A 16989-nucleotide genomic window follows, 5' to 3' on the forward strand; every position below is an offset into this window, starting at 1 on the left:
GATTTTTATGGTGGGCCTTACCTCATGTGCCGTGAATCAAGGTGGGCCCAAGACGATGACCGGAGCGGATCCGACATACAAAGGTATTTCGAGCATTGATTTGATAAATTCCTAGCGTTGGCTATTCTTCATGCTAACCATCCATTTAATGTCCACCAATCGGAAGTGAAGATCGTTGATTTTAGAGGAGAAATGTATGGATGTGATGCATCGCCAAGATTATCCGATCTATTCAGACTGAGATAACGGTATGCCACGTGTAAAGTTCCACCATGCAATTTGCATGAGCACGAAAAATAGTACTCTGCCACCTTATGTGTCCGTTACTTGCATATCAAAACAAAAAAAAATCGAAATAATTACAAAAAAAATCGAATGCTGCCGAAACCTACGGCGAAACAGTCGCTTTTCAGTGAGAGGCTCCTCATGTGAGGCAACGGAACACGTGTCATATACATGTGTGTACGGATCACCATTCAAAGATCTGGGCCATTCATCAGGTTGTAAAAATCGTGAAAATGATATATACTAAAATTCAAAATAGAAAAATCATTAAATGATTGACACACCTAGGTTGAATTTGGACTGTTGGAAGTTTTTCACTGGCGTCGCATTATTTCATATAATTTTGACTTTTCTCATTAGCAGACCAACTCTATTCTTGGCCCACCAAATGAATACTGTGTTCCCTACCTTTCGAATGTCTCAGATCTCTCACAGATATACTGTACGTTCAGATATCTCACACGGGTTCTGCCCCCGTATGAGGGACCTCGTGGAATCACGACCTTTGAGTCTCATTTGTAAAAGCGAAAAAAGAAAAAAAAAATCATTATAATACCCCGGAGAGAAATGTTCCGGTGCTATCAGAGCACAACAATTTACAATGCTCCTTAGTTGCAGTGGTTCACTTGGACAGTCTATTCTATCGATCTAAACTGTCCATTGAGTACATATACAAAAATGTTAGTGTTCAGATGATCCAACCCATCTTTGGTTTGTTTTTATTTTCTAAATCCATTCATTTTAAAATCCACGGATGGGATGGTTACAGTTGTCTAATAAAAGCCATTTTTAGAATCTTAAGCAATCTATGACTTACTCTAACAAATAAATAGATTAGATTGTTAATTAGACCTACTTTTGTGTAAATCATCTTAACCGTCCATATTAAAAACCATTGATCAAATGATTCGTATTTTCCAAATTGGTACATTTTTGAATTGGTAGGGTATGGGATAACCTAATGAACAGTCTATATCAATGGATGGGACTGTCTAAGTGTGCCAATACGACTAGGAGCACTGTAGCTGGACGCGGTTTGGCTAGTGACCCTGCTAGACCAGCCAATGACCAGTGGTCAGTGCTCTGTGGGACCCACCATGAAGTATGTAGTTCATCCACTCCGTCCATCCATTTTTCCAGATCATTTTATCTTATTATCGTAAATATGAGGTAGATCCATATCTAAAGTGGATCACATCATAGGAAACATTGTTAATTGAACACCCACCATTAAAAAGTTACTGGGGTAGCTGATATTTGGTTTTTCCCCTTAGTCTAAATCTATATGACCTAATCAACAGGTTGGATGTTAAATAAACATTACAGTGGGCTCTAGGAGGTTTTGAATGGTGGATATTCAATCACTAATGTTTTCCTGTGGTGTGATCCACCTGAGATTTAGATTCCTCTCATTTTTGAGATCAAGACCTAAAATGATCTGGAAAAATGGATGGATGGCATGGATAAAATACATACGTCATGGTGTGGCCCACAGAGCACCGAACACTGGCGAGTGGCAGCGTACTATAGTGCTCTGAGAGCACTGAAGATCCCGTGGTATTTTTTGTAATAACCACACGCCTCTAATGTATTTTTACCGCCAAAATGAAAGATGTGCAGGACATCCGATCCGTTCAAAAGGTGGGGACCATCACGATAGATCATCTGAGGTAAAACTCAGGCTAACTGATTCATTAGGTGGGCCAATCTAGTACAATGATACAGATCGTAAGTCTCTCATTGATTTCAAACACAGGGCCTACCTGAAGAATGAACGGCCTGGATTTTGGTCCTGGTGATCTCCACCGTGGATCCACATTTTGCATGGCTCAGATGTATACGCTAGGGGCAAAAAAGGCATACCATGCTAAAGTAAGTATGAACGGTTGTACGGGAGCATTCCTCATTAAAACAATTAAATACCGAATTTCTCTCCCTCCCTTTCTCTCACTCTCTCGTATATATGAAGCAGTCGTTCATATCAATCGCTCCAAGAAGCAATCTCTCGTATATATGAAGCAGTCGTTCATATCAATCTCTCCAAGAAGTAATCTCTTCAGTCCAGCCAAAGGAGTTTCTGGGTAATTTTCTTCCCATCATTTGGTTTCTTCAAGGTAAAGGTAAAAAGAAATAATCTTTTTTTTTAAAAAAATTTTGGGAATGATTTGGAAGAGAGGTGTAATTCATAAGCTTCTGTTTTTGAGTTTTATTCCTTTGTGGGTTTTCTTTCATCTATGTGGATGAAGATGCCTTCTTTTCATTGAGAGAAACCTTCCCTTCCCCTGCTTTTTTTTTTCCTCCCTCTTTCAAGAGCTTTGTCTGCCATTCCAACTACCAAAAGACCATAGTCTTTCATTCAGTGCTGTTTATTTTAATTGGTAGTTAGAGTGCCTTGCTTTCAAGGGAAGAAAGAGAGAGAGAGAGAGAGAGAGAGAGAGAGAGAGAGAGAGAGAGAGAGAGAGAGAGAGAGAGAGAGGTAAGATTTATTTTTTTTGCTCTCTTCTTTTGCGCTTGTTAGTTGGTATTTTCTTTCCATTTTTTTTTTCAATGTGATGATATTGATTTTTATTATTTAATCTGGGTTTTGGGTTTCTGTCGTTGCGATTAAAAAAATGTAAAGCAAGTATAAAAAAAAAAAAAAAAGTTGAACGGTTCTCAATTCCTTGATTTTCTGTGGAGTTTTCCTTTCTCATCCCTTGTTTTTTGGTGTTTTTCACAGAGAGATGAAGAAATCACCAATGTACCCGAAATATGAGAATGGAGATGTATTTGATCCCCATCTGGATTTTTCAATGGTATGTATTCGAATTTCATCTCTCTCTCTCTCTCTCTCTCTCTCTTCACAGAGAAACTTTAAAGTGATTATTTAATTACTGCATAAATGCACGAAGAATGTACGTTTCTTTCTTCAAGGGCAAGATTCACTTCTATCTTTAATATCTATATCATGAGGCTGGTTTCTCTACAAGTAGAATAAAACTCATTCCCTTCCACAAGTGCTGCCTGTGAGGCCCATTGGGGTGTGTCCTCCGAAAAATCAGACCGACCGATCCAACCATCAGTGTGAATTCCAAGCTTCTTGAATAGTTGTCCGTAGTTTTCTACTGCTAGCTAGCTTGTCCCACCTAATGAATGAGGGTGATTTTTGAGGAGTCTCACCTCACAGCCACGGTGGGATCATGTAATTAATGCATGGTTTTTAAGTCCATCACATGGACAACACGCCCATAGAAAACAATTGACAGTGAACAATCGTTTAAATATATTTAAATTCACATGTCGGCCCATATGATAGTTGGTTCAACTGACCATAGCCCCACCTCAATGTATGTACTGTATGTCTGTATTGTCCATCAGTTTTGCCATCTCACGGTCCCAAAAATGAAACAGATTCAAATCTCAAGGTGAACCATACAGCAGTGATTATATTCCCACCATTAAAATTTTATTGAGGTATATAAAAGTTTTGGATCAAGCTAGAGTTGGGCATCTAGTCAGACCGAGTTATGGCTGACTCGACTCGATCCAGTTTTGAAATAGGCCTGACCCAAACTCGATCCAACTCGATACCGAGTCTAGCATGCCTGACTCAATTTGAATTCGGTTTGGCCTGGACTGATCCGGACGTTGTCTAATCTGGTCAAAGTACCAAGTCTGATTGAGAGATGAGGGAGGGAGGGATTGGAGAGGAGAGAGAGGAGGAGGGTGACGGTGGTGGGTGGTTGCCGGGCTTGGAAGAGGAAGAGGAGGATGAGGGAGAGAGTGGAGAGGAGAGAGAGGAGGAGGAGGAGGAGGAGGGTAATGGCGGTGGGTGGTTGCCGGGCTTGGAAGAGGAGGAGGATGAGAGAGAGAGAGAGAGAGAGAGAGAGAGAGAGAGAGAGGTTGGGATCGGATGGGGTCGGGGTAGGGTTAGAGAGTCGGGTCGAGTTGGGTTTCGGATTGAGTTGAGTCTAACCGAATTGTGTTTCGGGTTGAGTCGGGTCGAGTTATGGGGTAACTCGAACTCGACTCGATTTGAGTTCGGATTGGGCGAAGCTTACTCGGTTCGGACCGACTCATCCATTCGGTTCAGGTCGAGTCGGATCGAAATGAGTCGGACAAGTTGTCCCGTGCCCACCTCTAGATCAAGCTGATATTTGTGTTTTCCCTTCATCAGTCTAGGTCTGTGTAACTTTAGCAACAGGTTTAGTGCCAAATAAACGTCCATCTAAGATTTTTATTTACTCCATTTTTTTGGGACCATGCCCTAAAATGAGTTGGCAAAACAGATGGAATGTGTGGATATAAAACATATAAATGGAGGTGGGCTCCATGGTCAAGGTGGCACCCAATCCCAGGTCGCACCTAAACCGCGTTCGACCTGGCTGGACAGTGGACAGGTTAGACGGAGGACTTGGAGAGGAACCGGCCTCACAAATCATTTATCAAGCCCCCGTACATTTGGACTCATACACGAGATTCTGACCGTTCATCAGTTAAGTCCTACAAATGTGGGACCATATGCAAAATAGGACCCCAGTTGGATGATCCTAGCCACTGATCTGAAGACTTTCCATTTGTATGCTAGCAAATGGTGGGAGAAATATTCGGACCACCAAGTGTAATCCTCGAAAATTGTTCAATCAGTGGCTAACATCTCCCTGTAAATGCGATATTTTGGGCTACTCCCAATCTGAGGCAGGTCCCAACTGATGAGCGGCTCAGATTGAGCATGTGTGCCAAATATATGGATATTGGTACTTGATAAGTAGCTTAGATTGTGCGTTTTAACACCGTGATTGTTTGTTACCATTAAGTGGGAAGAATCTACACCCAGATTGACAGTGGGTGTGTACCAACAAGCGAACCTTTAAATAATAATAAAAACAAAAAAAAACAAAAAAAAAAAAAGTGTGGGAAGAATCTAAGCTAAAATTTTAAAGGATTTTTTTTCTGCAAAATCCCTTAGGATTTGAATAAACCAATATACACCATTCAAAATATCTCAATTAAAGTGTAGCCTATCGTATGATCTGACTGGCCTGATGTTTTGTTCTTGTTATTAGCATATGGTGTGTATACTTTGGATGGATTGGATGTTATACGCATACCCGGTGGGCCTTACAATTCTCTACTATCATCACTTTAAAAGAAAAATTAAATGAGGGAATGCAGAAAGCACCTCCATAGTAGCTAGGAAGGGACGGGGGCTCTGAGAGGCCACCTTAATGTATAGGTTCTATCGACACCGTCCATCCATTTTGCCACATAAATTTATGATACAAGACCAAAAATCAGGCAGATCGATTGCTCGAGTGGACCACACCACGGAAGCAGTGGTGATACTGACACTCACCGTTGAAACCTTCCCTAGGGCCCACCGTGATAGTTAATTTCCATCAAACCTGTTCATGAGGTTACGTAGACCTGGATGAAGGGAAAACACAAATATCAGCTTGATCCAAAAGCCGTGCGGCCCCAAATTTTTTTCAACGGTAGATGTTTAATCCCACTGTTTGGTACACTTCAGCCTTGTATCTTCCTCATTTTTGGTATTGTACTCTAAAATTATATGGAAAATGGATGAACGGTATAGATAAAATCCATACATCACCATGGACCCTAGAAGCCCCTGTCTGTTCCAAGCTGATGGGTTGGACCCAATCTGTGTTCTCCCTTCTCGCTAATTTTGCGATGAAAATCCAAGAAGTGCGACTCAAGAAAATGCTTTTTTTTTTAAAAATTTTAATTGCTTCAAATAATAATTTAATACAAGATATTTGAAGATCCAATCCACTCATCAGAGTGGCACTTCCTAGATAATCTGGTCCGCGAGAATCAGGTCGGTCCACTAGTGAGGTGGGCCACAGTTCATGAAACTTCTGAAATGATTTTGGCTGACCTCCTAGAGAAAATAAAAAATAAAAACAGATCTGACCTGAAGTTTGCTTAGCCATCAAATAATTTCTTTAGAGTAGACCAGATTTATTTTTTCTGCATCGCCAAACCCAGTTGGTAGACGCTTGGATATTGCACAAGTTCGCCACGCTGGCAAATGATTCTAAACCGAATGGGCTACTCTATGACTAAAGTTCAGCACTGAGTTAATTTAGTAAGATGGCAGATATGCACACATTCAGAAATTGTTCATATGTCATACTTTAAACAGAATTATGGTCCCCAAATCAGATTGGTCGAACAATCCTGACCTTTTATCAGTTTTGACTTAAAATAGGATTGTTGAATATTTTTCATTTTTTAACCAATCCAATAGATAATGTTTGTTTCATGATACATATATACATGATTTTTTTAAATTTTTTTTCTTTCATATTTTTATTTGAATATTATTACCCACAAAATGACAACCGTTCTAAGGCTTTTATCCATTTGCTTTCTTTTGCAATTTATGTAAAAACTAATCTCCCATCTTATTTCATTAGTTCTTAGAGGAAGCAAAAAAGCATGCAAGTGATGCATCATCAGTCCTCCCGTCATCCAATTACGCAGAGAAACAGGTAGCAGTAGATGAGAAAAAGAACAAGAAATCATGGAAAATTTCTTTCTTCTTCTGGAGGAAATCAGAGAAAAAGATGAAGCCCCAGCATGAGATGCTCCCTATAGAATCACATGGTGGCTTCCAGGTTCCCAAGCCGAGGCGCAGCGCTGTATCCGGTCCAATATATGGGAGTGGAGGACGAGTGGGGCCTGCCAACAGGAGTGGCCGCCGCCCGACTTCCGGGCCCCTCAGTGGTTTACTTACTCCCACAAGGAGAGAGGAATTTGAGATACCTTATATGTGTCTGGACCAGCTTAACCACCCTAGTAGATCACAATCACAGGCCTTTGGACCCATTTACCTCGTAACATGAGTTCATGAAGGCATTTTGGTCCCATTTTCCTTAAAAAGTAGGAGGTTTGGGCACTCTGATTCAAGGAGAGGCTTTTATATGAAAGATTGGTTGTTTGATGAAATAGGGGCATATTGGAAATCATTGGTGAAGCTGGTGAAACTATGCATTGAATAGGAGACTGGTAAGATTTACATGTGATATAAAGCTGTTTTGAAAGGATTCTCTAATGAGGAATGCGCTTTTCATCCATATGATGGCCCACATAACAGATTTATGAACTGATCAGAGATCCTCACTGTCCATTACAAAGCAGAGTTTGAAACAACTGATTAGATCTCAATCTCTGAGCAGCTAATATTAGAGAAATACATTGAACCAGGCCATGAAATTCTCCAATAAATGAAGATTTATTTTATGCTTGACTGGTTTCTAGCTGAGCTGAGTCATTCAAAGTAACATAGTCAATTCGAAATTTCTTGCTTTGTTTGAGGAATGATCATATTGGGCTTTTTTACTTGAACAAAAGTGAAAAAAAAAAAACAAATTATGAGGAAGACTTGATCCAGATTCATCACAAGTCGAGTCCCCAACCCAACTCATTACAAGTAGCAATCGTTTAAACATTCAGTGGTCTCTTTTGTGTATATACTCAGTTCACTGATACATCACAGACACTGCTGAAGGAGATTATAATGTTTATTTATGTTTTTTTTTAAAATAAAATAAAAAATTCCTTTTCCTGAAATGAAGGCAAAGCTTGCAGTAGTCATATATGGTCTCGCATCAACTTTACATGGGATGGTATTGAAAATGGCATTTCCTTGCCCGTGAAATGCCATGTGTTAATTTTCCTAATGATGCTTTCCTTGCCCGTGAAAAAAGAAGTTGAAAGAAAGAAATAAACAATGAAGATGCATATGTATCATACCTCTAAAATCCTAAAACTCAAGAGCATCTTGGGTGAGTCTTGAATGGATGTTCGTGGAGAGTTAGGGAGGATAAAAGCTCTATAATCACCGTCGATGTCTTTTCTCCTCAAGGAATTCAGCATCTCTTCCATAGACAAAGTAGAATCACCTAGTGGTGGATAACCCAGTCGGTTTAAGAAACCTTAAATGTGGGTGAGATCTACAATATTATCCATGAGACCAGGTGTTGTTCTACTTCTTCCCAGTTAAGGACTTTGGTTATCAGAGGGTGTGTGGTCTCAGAGCCAGTCTTGCACCAAGGGTACGAGTTGTCGTAGTCGAAGAGTAGAACTTTGATGCCGACTTCTGCACATTCAACTGCATATCTAGGGTTGTCATCGATCAAGACTTTTGCTCCCAAGGACCTGCAAAAGACAGGACTTACAGTGAAATGATACGTCATCTATGGGGGATTTAGACAAACCACTGTGTTGGTTTCATTCATGGAAGTGACATGTCGGACATGGTGCTGTGCCTGCATGCCTGCACACATGCAAGATCCAAGCCTTTGACCAGGTGTTACCTTCCATGTACATAACCTAGCAAAAAAGTTAGGCCAGTGTACAGAACTAATGAACAGTTTAAAAAGTTCTTTTTACCTATCCTGTTTTCTATTGCGTGACTTAGCAGATGACTTGACCAGGCTGATTTTTAGGGTCAGGGATCATCTGTTCTTTTTACCTATCCTGTTTTCTACTGCGTGACATATCTGATGACTTGACCAGGCTGATTTTTAGGGACAGGGATCCACCTAGTAGGGCTGGATGTTTACCACATGTGCCAATATAAACAGGCTGGCAAAATGTGTGGGATTAGCAAACTTTGTGAAAGGCCTATGGCATCACATTCTTTTATGCAAGTATAAAATATAGAAAGATGTATCCAACTAGAGTACAAATGCATTAAGATGCGTCATCCAAATATAACACCAAAACCAGGAATAACAAGAGTCATTTTGTTCAAATGGTCATGTTAATGCATGCCCAACACATTCACAACATGCTTGAGAAAAATCAAAACACATTCTCAACATGGCCATTTTTTAAATTTTTTTTGGTAATTTTATAACATAGTAGGAATTTTTCTTACTAAAAAAAGGGTGTCAATTATTCAAAAAACTGGACTGTCTTTGTCAAACAGGTCTCTGCCACTGCATGACTCATACAGAATTTCTTTATTAAGAAATTGAGCATGACTTCAGCTAACAGAGTGAGCACTGAGAGGCAGTTCATGTTCTTTCTTTATTTCTTTGAAAAGCTAAAGGTCAGTGCACACATTGTCTCCTGCCATTAGAAGTATGCAGGGAATCTCACTAGCATTTCATATTTGCATTTTCAAATACCTATTTAAAAAACACCCACCCATCATTATTAGATGGGGAGAGATGTGCACGACTCTCAATGAACACTATGCCGCACACAATAGTTTCCAGAAAAAAAAAAAAGAAGAAGAAAAGAAAAGAAATGTTTCCCTTTTCTAACATCAAGTCTCTTGAGACTCTTGAGGTAGCCTTGTCCAACACAACATATACATGTCAAAAACCAACACGTGTTTAAAGTTAGATAGACACGGGTATACGAAGCATGCCCGAATGGCTTCATCGAGGTTTTCAGACTTCAAGACTCGGTTTTCATGGTCACCTTTTGTGAACCTTAGGGTTTATCATAAATTACAAGATCCCAAGGAGGGAGTGGTTACCTGCAAATCTCTGATTTGGATCTTGATTGTCCATCCAAAGCAAAGTGATTACCAAAATGGATTTCCTGAAACAGTCCCGGATAATGCTTCTCGATCCATTCAATCGTGTGGTCTTTGATAGCATTCTGGCGAGATCTATTCAAATAAACAGTTCAAAATCAAGCAATTTCAAAAACCGAGAGAGCAAAGGATGTTGATTTCATTAAAAAGATATCCTAAAAATAAGTATAAGCATTGAAGCACTCACGTGACAATCGACAGATTGCAAAATGTAGACAATCTAAGAAGAGCCTGGTGAGCCCCTGGAATGGGATGAATTCCTTTCTTGAAATAAGCTGTCTTAAAGAACTCGTGAACACGGATATCAGCTGCCACAACAAAAGAGCGATACTCTGAATTGAGTCCATAGATAAACATCGACATTACATGTATCTTAGTCAGCATGCAATTGTTAAGTATAAGAAACTTTCATGAATGTATTCCCCACTCTGCTTTGAAAACTTGATCCAGTACATGAACTACTCAATGATTAAATTAGAGCAAATGGAGACTTGGATTGAATTAAAAACCCAAGAAAACCCAATTAAGTACTTCAGCCAGTTTCAAGTCAGCTTGAACTCTGGCCACTGGTGCCTATCAAGTCCATAGCGAATTTCAAGTTTTTAACACTTGATTTCACTACATCAAAGAAAGAAGAAATAAGTTCGAGTAAAGATGCATGATATGATGTGTAACAATCAAATAAAGCATAAAAATGTATTGAATGGTACCTTCTGAGCGAGAGCACTTCCATATCTGTGGCAGAACAGAAGATAAAACGAATCACGCACAAGTAATAGATGTCTAAAACAACCACCAAAAAAAACTCATTAACCAAAATCCATCCAAAAAAGGCTTCCCTATACTGGACAAAACACCAACAAATTCCACAAGGCTATCATCACATACCCTGAAGAACTCGTATACATAATACTCTGAAACCGAGTGTTTCGAAGCATAGCGGTCAGCAATAAATTTGTTCAGTGCTGAAAGGAAGCTTCCAAGAACTGCAGAGAAAATAAATGGGAGAAAACTTGCATGAAAAACCAGAGACAGTAACAAAAACTCGTTAATGTTGAAGAAAAAATCACCACATTCATTAGGCACCATTGATTCCTCAAAGCATAGATGTTAACATGTCACATAGAAATAGCTACTCAATTTGAAACAACTGCAAAATTTTACTGTCAAGATAAATCTTCTTTTCCAACCAAAACAACAGATGATGTATGCCTTTCATTCAAAATTTCAATACAACACATTCGGAACCAGAAACATTGAAAAGCTCCTCAAAAGATAAATTTCTCCAGCATCTATTCGAATGGTGTAAATCATTCCCCGAGATTGCATCATCATTCCCCATTAAAGAAATGGAAGACGTAATGCATGCATGCATGCCATGCGTAGCAAGAGTCTAAAATTTGAAACAACTGCAGAAGATTTACTTCCAAGATATATCCTGTTTACCAACAAAAATAGCAGATGACATGTGCCTCTCATTAAAAAAGAAGAAGAAGAAGAAGAAGAAGATACAAACTCCAATAGCATTGTAGGAACCAAAAAATGAAAAGCTCGTCAAAAGATAAATTTCTCTAGCGTCTATTCAAATCGCGTAAATTGTTTACCAAGAATGCATCATCCGTCCCGATCGAAAAAGTAAAGACAATGCATATATACTGAAAGTAGACAATTTTTTAGGGGAGTTATTTCTAATTTGGCAGAGTATGACACTTGATGGGGAGGCACTGAGAAATTGTACACATGGCATACATTAACTGAAATTAAACCGACTAAATAGTGGAGCCCACTGTTGCTGAGTCAGTCCCAAAATCAGATTGGTTGAACAATCATAGCCTCTGATTCATGGACCCTTCTTTGTTGAAATTGGACCATTGGATATTTTTTATTTTAACCATCCAATTAACACCCACCAACCCAACAGTAAGATAATAAAATAAGCATAATTATACACCTAAACTGGGACCCATAATTTGGACAGCATAATTTGAATTACTTGGATGCTATATGCTCGCTTTCAACGTAACTTCTAAGTGTGCGGTTTGTCCATCACATGGTAGAGTATTAAAAAATTCTCCTTTTCTCTCTCTTCTTCTTCTTCTTCTTTCTTTCTTTCTTTCTTTCTTTCATTCTTTCTTTTTTTCTTTTTTCTTTCTTTGGGGCAGAGATGACAAGTGTAAACAAATTGTACATAGACATTGACATGCACGGTGCTGTGGCCTCCCCTCCTGTGGATGTGGCATGCAGTGTTTTAAGTATTGACAATATCAGCTGATATATACCACGACATATCTTGTATCCCACCTATGCGATACGAAACCCACGAGTAGTGGGATATATCCCACATGTTCAATTTGGCGAGCATTTTCGATTTTCGATCCTTTTTTTTTTGTAAAACATGTTAAATTAGTGTCAAATTATTACAAATTGATTTTAAGATATGGAGGAGATGGGCTAAGTTGTGGAAAATTGAAAAAAATAAAAAATTTCCAATTTCTCGAAAATCAATTGCAATCTTTGTGTGCAAACATGTAACCTAATCTTTTGGGTCCTTACTCTTGCTCGGGTGGTAGACTCTCAGGAGTTTCAACTCCCAGTCAAGGGTTCGAGTACCCATAAGTGGTGAAATTCCACTAGCGTGAGTGTGTGGGGGTGTGTGTGCGCATGTAAAAAAAAAAAAAAAGTTCTAAAAAAAATATATATAACCTGATCTAGTGATTCTTCTTTTGAACGTATTGCTTGTGTTTCCACTCATCTTCTTACATTTATAAATTATATGAATAGACTTTGAATATACTTGCATCAATTCAGTTAGCGCATAGATTAGGACGCCATACAAAGAAAACCTATCATGTGCACTTGTTTTTTATAATGTTTTGATTTATAAGTGTGTATTGATGTCTTTTTTAACAATCGCTGAAGTTTCATTGAAAAAATCGACCAATTTTCCAATGTTTTCCCATGTTTCCAACAACAACGATACATTATGCAATGCAACTGATATATCCCATGCAATAACTGATATGTATTTGCATCCCAAGGGTGTGATACGTAACGCGATACTGATATTTCGAACATTGGTGGCATGTACCTCTAATTCAAACTGCTGAAAGTGGGACCCACTAGAGATTGGTCGCATCCCCAAAATCAGATTGATAAAACCAATCGGACCTCTTATCAATGAATGTGTTTGTAGAATTTGGATGGTCTACTCCTTTTTGCCTTTACTATCCATTGGATGTCTTCCAATTTGCCAATTAGGGTCATACTTCAGTGTAATTTGGGTTATAAACCATCTAAAATGGATCTGGCAGGGTAAGGAAGATAGAAAGAAATTCAATCTCATTCAATGGAGACAGGTCTGTAAGCAGATCAAAGATGGAGGTGCTGGAATAAAAGATTTAAAATTAATGAATCAGGCTCTTCTAGGGAAATGGATTTGGCGACTTGGCACTGAAAATGACAGCCTGTGGAACAAACTTATCAAGGGAAAATATGGGAACTCAAAAGGGGGATGGTGGATTAGAGAGTCCTCCCTATATAGGGCTTCTGCAATTTGGAAAGGTATCTGGCGCATGCATCGTGAAATGAACAAAAGGATTGGGTTTCAAGTTGGCAAGGGAGACTGCATTAGATTTTGGACCGATACCTGGTTAGGTAATACTCCTCTGAAAGACAAGTTTCCCCTCATTTTTCGGTTGGCGAATAACAAAAATAGTTACGTTGCAGACAACTATTCTATACAAGCAGACAAAGTGGTTTGGAACATCCAATGCCGAAGGAATCTGGAGGACTGGGAAATTAAGGAATTCGTGGATCTAATGGACTATATTCAGCACGCTTCCCCCACTCAGGATCGTAAGGACAGTATTATCTGGAAAGTAGACAAATCGTCTGCCTTTTCAATCAGATCTTTCTTCAAGGAGCTTTCACTTTCCGCCACTGAATCCTCCGTGCAGCATCCTCATTTCATTTGGAAGTACACCGTTCCCCCTAAGATTCAGGTGTTCGGATAGCTGGTTGGGAAGAATCGTATCCTCACCGTGGATAACCTGAGAAAAAAAGGAATGATTCTTCCTAACGTTTGCATTTGCTGCATGTCCGCTGAAGAAACTGTGAACCACTTACTGATCCATTGTTCCTTCGCCAACTCCATTTGGACAGCCATTCTTTCTTGTTTCAAAATTAATTGGTGCTTTCCTAGAGACGTAGACACGCTTCTCAAGGCCTGGCATGGTGTTCGACTTTGCAAACCTCTAACTATGTTATGGCATATGGCAATTTTGGCGACCTGGTGGGCTGTTTGGATCGAACGGAACAACTGATGTTTTTGGAATGAGTCGAAGCCCCCTCATTTAGTGTGCTCTTTTGTTAAGTGTTTCATTGCTGAATGGGCTTCCCATATGGATGGGCTTGATGTTGATCTTGTTTTTCTTGAGGCTTCCTAGGTGCTGCTATCTCAGCAGTCCCTCTTTCCCTGTTTTTCTTTTTCCTTTTTAATACAAGTTATCTTTCAAAAAAAGAAAAAAGAAAAAATAAACCATCTAAAATGGGCCCCACCATCTTTGGAATTCTAATTTGAGGTACGCACAATGTGGGTGGCAGCAGGGGCACCAAAGGCACTGTAATTGTGGTGAGAATGCCTGGCAACCTATCATTCCCAGAGATGAACACTTGTGATAACAATGCCAGTACTTGTCCATCCGTTTCATCATAAAAGCCTTATCCCATAAGTTACTGGGAAAAGGCTGGAGATAATGTACATGCTTTGTTTGACAGATGCACAATTACTGGGTATAATTATCATAAGCCTTATCCCATATGTAGCTGGGCCTTATCCCATAGATACACACTTTCGGATAACAAAAATACTTGCGTTTGCTGGGAAAGGCTGCAGATAATGCACATGCATCTGTCTGACAGATGCACAATTACTGGATATAATTGTCATAAGCCTTTTCCGATAGGTCACAGGGCCTTATCCCATAGGTACACACTTTCAGATAATGAAGACTACCTGTAGTCATATGGTGGCGTGATTACTTGTTGATGTGGATGGACGACTTCATGTGGATGAGATACACCCCATCATCAGGTGTGCCACCCCATTTTAGGCCTTGAGACCAAACATCACATTAATCCAAAACTCAGGTGGGCCTGACCACAGGAAACAACATAAAATCTGCCTAAAACACCTAAATTCACATGGTGTGTGTCCACCAGTTCTAGAATAGCATGATTTTTGGAGTGTACTGTCATCTCGGTGAGAACAGTCATGAGAATGGATTGGGTGGCATATAAAAACCGCAGTGGGCCCCATACAAAACTACTTGTAGGCGTCCCATCCCATCCCAACTCTTCCTTACGGTGGCCTACCCGAGTTTTGGACGGACCCAATTTTTGGATTCCAAGGTGAACATGAGGTAGAACACAAGATGCCATATGCATGGCAGGGACCTTGCATGTTCTCCCTGGTTTGGTGCTCGGTTAGTTGTAGGCATGCCCCTGTATGACTATGCGCGTAGTCAGGCTAGCCCGGTCTTGGTAAAGGCTTTGATGATAATGATGATGATGGTGAAACAGAGGCACAATTCCACAAATTTTCACAACTTAAAGCCTCAAAAGAACTACCTATTGCTCTATATTTGATTCACCCAAACCATGGATGGAAACAACAACCAAGGAAATGAATATAAAGCTTGGAACACATACCTTCATCGACATCAACAGCAACTGCAAGTTTCTGAAGGGTTGGACGATCAGGAAACGCGAGAGGACTTCCATGTTCATATGCAGCTCGTCCATTCATCGATTTCGATCCATTGTCCACTTCGATCCTGATCTCAGAATCATGGACCAATTGCGGATATGGTGCCAATGCATGGGCCTTTTGCAACCCATCATCTGGCTTTCTAAAAGCACCATCGCGGTGATCAAAGCAACCTTTTACAATCAACCCATTACCATAACCAGGCCTAAAACCACAACCAACATCAACCAAACTCTTCGCATGATTTCGACAGGGGCCTTTCGTGGGGCCCACCTGACAGAACCCGCGGAGACCCACGCAGATCAGATCCTTGCTCAAAGCCATCACACTACAATTGATCAAAATATTCCTGCAATCTCTAGTAGAACTTCGGCGAGAAAAGAATCGCAGGATTTCTCTCTTTATCATAACGATTTCAACATTCCTCTTGAATTATTTTTTTAAAAATGCAAAATACCCAACACGAAAATCTATTGATTCCTAGGAAAGAAGAGTGGTTTTCTCCGACAAACAGAAAGAGGAAAACCCCTAGAAACCAAACCCCAGAACTGGAAAACGAATAACAATCCAAGAACCGAAGATGGCTTGCCGAAAATCCTTCAACTAAAAAAAACAACTAGAATTCAATCGATTTCCAAAAAAAAAAAAAAAACTATCTAAAAAGAATTAAAATAAAAACCCTGCAAATGCAAACCCAGATGAAAAATAAAAATAAAAATCCAAGAACCGTATTGGGTTTCTGCAAAGAAACTCAAAACTCCAAAAACAAAGATTCCCTAGTTTAAAAAATCACTGATTTCAATAAAACAAAAGCAGATTTCACGTGAATACTAAGAAACCGAAACCTTACAAATAAAAAATGCAAAGATCTCAATGTGGGTACTCTTCAAATCTCCTCCTACAAAACAGATGAAGAGTAAAAAAGAAAAAAGAAAAAAGAAAAAAAGAAAGAAAAGGAATTTTAAAAAAAAAAAAAAAAACGACCTGATGAAAGAAAGAAGGATGTTAGAATATGCAGGGACCGTTAGATTCGCGATCCTTCGCGAAGAATTTGGTTTCTCTATTGTTTTATAGGAATCTCTCTCTTTCTTTCTTAATGGTTGTAGAGATTTATTTTCCTTTTTTTTCAGCGTGAATTTCGTTTTTGCTCTGTTTATTTTTCGGAGGGTGATCCGACCCTTCGCGCTGAAAAGGACTCCTCTTATTTGATACTCTCGCTTTGTATGGCACTTGATACACATGCACTTTGAAATATCATACTTCCGATATATAAACTCAAACTAGATCGATTAAATTGTGCAACCCACTCTAACTGAGCTAAATCTAAAAACCAGATTTGTTGAATAATTTCGTACTCTGATTCTCTTGAAATAAGACC

General features: G+C 39.4%; 2 protein-coding genes across 4 annotated transcripts; one reads left to right on the forward strand and one right to left on the reverse strand.

Moving 5' to 3' along the window:
- The first annotated feature begins 2273 nt into the window (after positions 1 to 2273).
- Positions 2274 to 7333, forward strand: LOC131227305 (uncharacterized). Its single transcript, XM_058223076.1, has 3 exons — positions 2274 to 2405; positions 3009 to 3080; positions 6708 to 7333. Exons 2-3 carry the CDS (start codon positions 3009 to 3011, stop codon positions 7134 to 7136), a joined length of 501 nt encoding a protein of 166 aa, XP_058079059.1. The 5' UTR covers positions 2274 to 2405; the 3' UTR covers positions 7137 to 7333.
- Positions 7334 to 7998: 665 nt separating this feature from the next.
- On the reverse strand, positions 7999 to 16779 carry LOC131227306 (uncharacterized). 3 transcript variants are annotated; one of them, XM_058223078.1, is made up of 7 exons: positions 16596 to 16779; positions 15554 to 16509; positions 10733 to 10830; positions 10555 to 10579; positions 10032 to 10152; positions 9785 to 9919; positions 7999 to 8451 (listed from the first exon to the last, which is right to left on the reverse strand). In XM_058223078.1, the coding sequence occupies exons 2-7, from the start codon at positions 16017 to 16019 to the stop codon at positions 8247 to 8249; spliced, it is 1050 nt and encodes a 349-aa protein (XP_058079061.1). In that variant the 5' UTR covers positions 16020 to 16509; positions 16596 to 16779; the 3' UTR covers positions 7999 to 8246. The 3 variants fall into 3 exon arrangements, with proteins under 3 accessions (XP_058079061.1, XP_058079060.1, XP_058079062.1); XM_058223077.1 differs by having other exon boundaries at positions 15554 to 16779; XM_058223079.1 differs by lacking the exons at positions 10555 to 10579; positions 10733 to 10830 and having other exon boundaries at positions 15554 to 16778.
- Between the last annotated feature and the right edge of the window lie 210 nt (positions 16780 to 16989).

The sequence above is a fragment of the Magnolia sinica genome, chromosome 15, assembly GCF_029962835.1.
Source record: "Magnolia sinica isolate HGM2019 chromosome 15, MsV1, whole genome shotgun sequence".
Lineage (NCBI taxonomy): Eukaryota > Viridiplantae > Streptophyta > Magnoliopsida > Magnoliales > Magnoliaceae > Magnolia > Magnolia sinica.

Bases quoted from the DNA above. Each gene is read 5' to 3' on its own strand.
- LOC131227306 (XM_058223078.1), bottom strand. From the start codon at position 16,019: ATGATAAAGAGAGAAATCCTGCGATTCTTTTCTCGCCGAAGTTCTACT. The intron at 10,831-15,553 runs GTATGTGTTCCA...TTTTCTCTGCAG, and splicing joins TGCTGTTGATGTCGATGAAG to TTCTTGGAAGCTTCCTTTCA. The intron at 9,920-10,031 runs GTGAGTGCTTCA...TTATTTGAATAG, and splicing joins TGCAATCTGTCGATTGTCAC to ATCTCGCCAGAATGCTATCA.
- LOC131227305 (XM_058223076.1), top strand. From the start codon at position 3,009: ATGAAGAAATCACCAATGTACCCGAAATATGAGAATGGAGATGTATTT. The intron at 3,081-6,707 runs GTATGTATTCGA...TTATTTCATTAG, and splicing joins CCCATCTGGATTTTTCAATG to TTCTTAGAGGAAGCAAAAAA.